Below are 4,766 nucleotides of genomic sequence, written 5' to 3' on the forward strand. Positions count from 1 at the left end.
TTAGCAAGGGCTCGAACAAAGCTGGCCAAAAATACGGAGAAACGAGAGCGCTTGGTTAAGCAATTAAAGGAAAAATATGACAATGAGGTTGTGGGGTTGAAGAAAAGGGTCATCACCGTTGAGAACAAAATGATCAAGCAAGCGAAAGACTTTAAGGGTGAAAGAGAATACTGTTATACAGCAATGGCACAGTTAGAAAGAGACCTGCAACAACTCCAAGAATAGAATCAAGTGGCCGAACAAACTTTGGAAGCCAGGGCCCAGCAGATTGGGTGTTCGTTGCAAGAAAAGGGTGTCATAAGAGAGAGAGTCAGAAGAATCGCCGACTACATCGCAATAAAGTGCAGTAGTTGTGAGGATATGACTAGATCCATGTTCTTTGCTACTGTGATGACCTTTGTCCTCCAGATAATGGAAGATCTCTACAAACCTCCAAGGGGAGTTAGCGTGTAGGCCCGTGGCGAGACAGAATGATGTCCCGCGGCCCCCAAGAGCAGTTGAGGCATTGATGTATTCATAATTTTCATTGGAGTCTGTTAGTCTGTTTTCGAGTCTGTGTTTTCGACTTTTATCGGAGTCTGTTAGTTTACTTTTAAGTCTGTATTTTCATCTTTTCATCAAAGTTTGTTAGTTTCTTTTTGAGTCTGTTAGTTTTTGAGTCATTGTAATCAAAGCATTTTCTTTTTATTTATATATATATAAAATTTGAAAATCCCAAAATATTTTATTACTTATTTTTACATTTATCCCCAGAACTACGCTTGGTCTGATTCATGCGAGGTCATGATACGTAGTCAATCTCCATAGGATTCGACCGTAACCAAATGAAAAAAAGGGGAAAAGGAAAAGAGAGGAAAAGTAAGAGAGAGAAAAAAAGGAAAATAGAGAGAAAATAAGAAACCGTGAGAAGGAAACAATGGAAAAACAAGAAAGAGACATGAGAGAATAAAAACAAAGAGAGATCAAGCAAGGAAAGGCAAGATGAAAAAGAAAAAAAGAGAGAGAGAAAAGAGAAGTTTCAAATGGAAATAAGGAAAAGCCGGGATGACACAAGCAACTGATCAAATGCATAATAGAAACAGTTAACTGCTTAGGTGCATTCACTCCTCAAATATGCGGTTGCCTATCTGTTAAAGCCCTAATCGCTAACAAGTTTGTTATTGATAAAATTCCAGTTCAGGTAGGTGGTTAGTTTGTATTGGGATTCTGGCAACTCACTCCTACAACACCCGGTCCAAAAACAAGCTGAACATGGCCAACCAGGAACTTGAGGCAAGTATTGTCGATCCATCAATAGAGGTGGAAGAATCAGAGGTTAATCTGAAAGATGAGTTGTATAAGCTAAAACAGCAGATGGCTGAAATGTACCAAGCATGGGCAAAAGGGCACCCACCGCCAGTTTACCCCGCCAACCCTGCTTTTATCCCGCCATTGGCTCAGCCCCAGGAACCTCCCACTGTGAACTCATCTCCGACCTTTCCCCTCTACCAACAATGCTACAGCACCACTTCCCATACATCACAAGCTCCACTACCCAAACAAGTCCCATACCCTCCTCCACCAGTTACTCCTATTTTTGTGGCACCCCCACCTGCTACATTACACTGATCCTCCAGCGAGCCTCTGTTCCAGACTCATGACAACCAGTATTACCCTCCGGAGCCCACTTTCAAGGTTCCAGAACCCTATTACTACACTCCTCATTTTGACCTCTCTGCGAAAATTGAAAAGCTGTTTAAAAATCCCGAACAGGAGGAGATGTTTAGGAAAGTTAAAAGCCTGGAATAGTCATTCAGAGACATGCATGGATTGGGAGGTCAAGTAAGTGTGTCATACAAAGACCTATGTCTATTTCCAGATGTGCAATTGCCGGCAGGGTTTAAGATGCCCAAGTTTGATTTGTATGATGGGAACGGTGATCCAGTGGCGCATTTGAGAGGTTTTTGTAGAAAAATGAGAGGAGATGGCGGGAAAGATGAGCTGTTAATGGCGTATTTCAGTCAGAGTCTAAGTGGTTCAGCGCTGGAATGGTATACTCGGCAGGATCACGGAAGATGGTACACATGGGATGATCTAGCCCAGGCATTTGCTTGTCACTTCCAGTACAATCTCGAGATTATTCTGAATCATTTGTCTTTGACGAAACTTGAGAAAAAGCACAATGAAAGTTTCAGAGAATATGGTTTTCGTTGGAGAGAGCAAGCAGCGAGGGTTGACCCTCCAATGAAAGAAAGTGAAATGGTGGATTATTTTTTGCAGTCCTTAGAACCTACTTATTATGGACATCTGGTATTGACTATAGGCAAGTCCTTCAATGAAGTGGTAAAAATGGGAGGTATGGTAGAAGAAGGGCTCAAGAAAAACAAAATCATGAGCTATTCGGCGATCAAGGCAACCACCCAGGCCATTCAAAGTGGAACTGGGGGAGAAATTGGAAAGAAGAAGAAAGAGGATGTCGCAACAATTGAGTCAGGAGCTTGGTTCGGACCCAGGGCCCCATCACATTACTATAACCAGCCTCGACCCCACAACCAAACCTACCCTCTTACTTTTTATAATCTACTCCAACACTACTACCCACCACCAGACCCCCATTTTTCTGTCCACCATGCCCAAGCATACAACCAACCTCTTGCCCCCACACAATGGCGTGTGATAGTCCCACAAAATACATACCCAGCTCCACAAAATGCCTATCCAGCCCCACAAGCCTACTGAAACCTTCCTGGATCAGGTTTTCGCCCAATCAAGCATTTAAGAATGAGAGGTTGCAGAAGAAGAAAACCTTCACTCCATTGGGAGAATCCTATACCAGTTTGTTCCACAGGTTGGGACAATTGGGTATGCTAAGTCCGATCGAGCCAAAACTGCCAAATCCTCCCCCGAGAAATCTTGATCACTCTATGAGTTGTGAATATTGTTCTGGTGCTCTGGGGAACGACATAGAGAAATGCTGGCAATTGAAAACAGCTATTCAAGAGCTCATTGATACTAATTGGATTGAGGTCCAAGCTCCGGAGGCGCCCAATATCAACCAGAATCTGTTGCTAGCCCATCATGAGATAAATATGATCGAGATAGTGCATAGGGGAGGGAAGCCTAAGAAGCCTTCACAGGCCGTCATGATGATTCGGGCCAGCAAGGTTAGGCCGAGTGCAAAGTCAACAAGTGAGAAATCAGTGATCAGGTTGAGCAGGGCAAATAATGAACCATCTGCGGTAGTCAAGAAAGGGTCTTCAAGTGGTGTTGCAGTGAAACAAGAAAAAGCAAAAGTGGTGGTGCTAGGGGTGGCGAACAAGCCTGTCATAATTGTGGAGGGTGCTCGCACAAATCCTGTAATTATCAAACCTGTCACCCAATTACCAATAGTCAACAACAAGGCTGTCTCGTGGAATTATGAACGAGTGACAGTGAATTACAAAGGTAAAAAGGTTAAAGAAGAAGTTTGTGAGACCCATGGTTTGACTCGATTGGGGAGATGCTTTGCCCCCAAAGAGTTGAGAAAAGTTAAGATCTCCAAAGATAACCCAGTGCTGTGAAGAAAGCTGCGATCGAGGAAGAAGTAGAGGAATTTTTGAGAAAGATGAAAGTGCAGGACTATTCCATTATGGAGCAGTTGAGGAAGACACCTGCTCATATTTCACTATTGTCATTATTGATCCATTCAGACGAGCACCGTCGGGATTTGATGAAAATTCTGAATGAGGCCCACGTTCCTAACAAAATCTCAGTAAACCACTTGGAAAAGATAGCTAGCAAGATATTTAAGGTAAACAGAGTCACTTTTTCTGATGATGAGTTGCCCGTGGAGGGCACTAAGCACAATAGAGACCTTTACCCTATAGTGAAATGAGAAGATTCCGTAGTTACTCGGGTATTGGTTAACAATGGTTCTAGTGCAAACATTTTCCCTTTCTCTACTTTAAACAAGTTGAATGTGGATGATGAAAGAATTCACAAGAACAGTATCTGCTTCCGAGGATTCGACAGTGGAGGGAAAGATTCAGTCGGGGACATAATGCTCAAGCTGACAATAGGGCCAGTTGAATTTACCATGGAATTCCAAGTGCTGGATGTGGCTATTTCCTACAATCTACTGTTGGGTCGACCTTGGATCCATGCTGCCAAGGCGGTCTCATCCACCTTGCATTAGATGGTCAAATTTGAATGGGATAGACAGGAAATAGTTGTGCACGGTAAGGATAATCGGTGTGCTCATAGTGATGCCATTGTACCGTTTATTGAGGTTGAGGACGACAAGGGGCCATGGGTCTATCAGGGTCTTTGACACAATGTCAGTTGAGAAAATTCCAGAGGGGAAATGCGTTCTAGTTCCTAAGGTAACTGCCGCGTCAGTCATGGTAGCTTTCGAAATGCTGAAGAATGGTTTTGTACCTGGTAAGGGTTTGGGTGCATCTCTGCAGGGCATCATGCAGACGGTGTCTCTTCCTAAAAACTTGGATACATTTGGTCTGGGATTCAAGCCCATGGCCGCAGATGTGAGAAGAGACAGAAAAATGAAACAGAGAGCATGGGCCCTTCCAAAGCCCGTCCCACGTCTTTCCAGATCATTTGTCAGGCCTGGTACCAGAAAGCGCCCAGTGACTACGGCTCCCAGTTCAGTGGTTGATATGGATAGAGATTTGATTGAAAAGTTCGAGAGGTTATTCGCCGATGTGAACATGTTGGGAGCTGGAGAGGGTTTGAGTAAAGCGGATGTGCAGTTTGTTGGGCATAGTGCAAAGATTAACAATTGGGAAGCTACT

At 43.6% G+C, this 4,766-nt stretch overlaps 1 protein-coding gene across 1 annotated transcript; it reads left to right on the forward strand.

The window, feature by feature from the left end:
* Nucleotides 1–1,884: 1,884 nt before the first annotated feature.
* On the forward strand, nt 1,885–4,153 carry LOC138885786 (uncharacterized). Its single transcript, XM_070166765.1, has 3 exons — nt 1,885–2,335; nt 2,947–3,443; nt 3,932–4,153. The coding sequence occupies exons 1-3, from the start codon at nt 1,885–1,887 to the stop codon at nt 4,151–4,153; spliced, it is 1,170 nt and encodes a 389-aa protein (XP_070022866.1).
* Nucleotides 4,154–4,766: the final 613 nt, after the last annotated feature.

Source organism: Nicotiana sylvestris, chromosome 2 (genome assembly GCF_000393655.2).
Source record: "Nicotiana sylvestris chromosome 2, ASM39365v2, whole genome shotgun sequence".
NCBI lineage: Eukaryota > Viridiplantae > Streptophyta > Magnoliopsida > Solanales > Solanaceae > Nicotiana > Nicotiana sylvestris.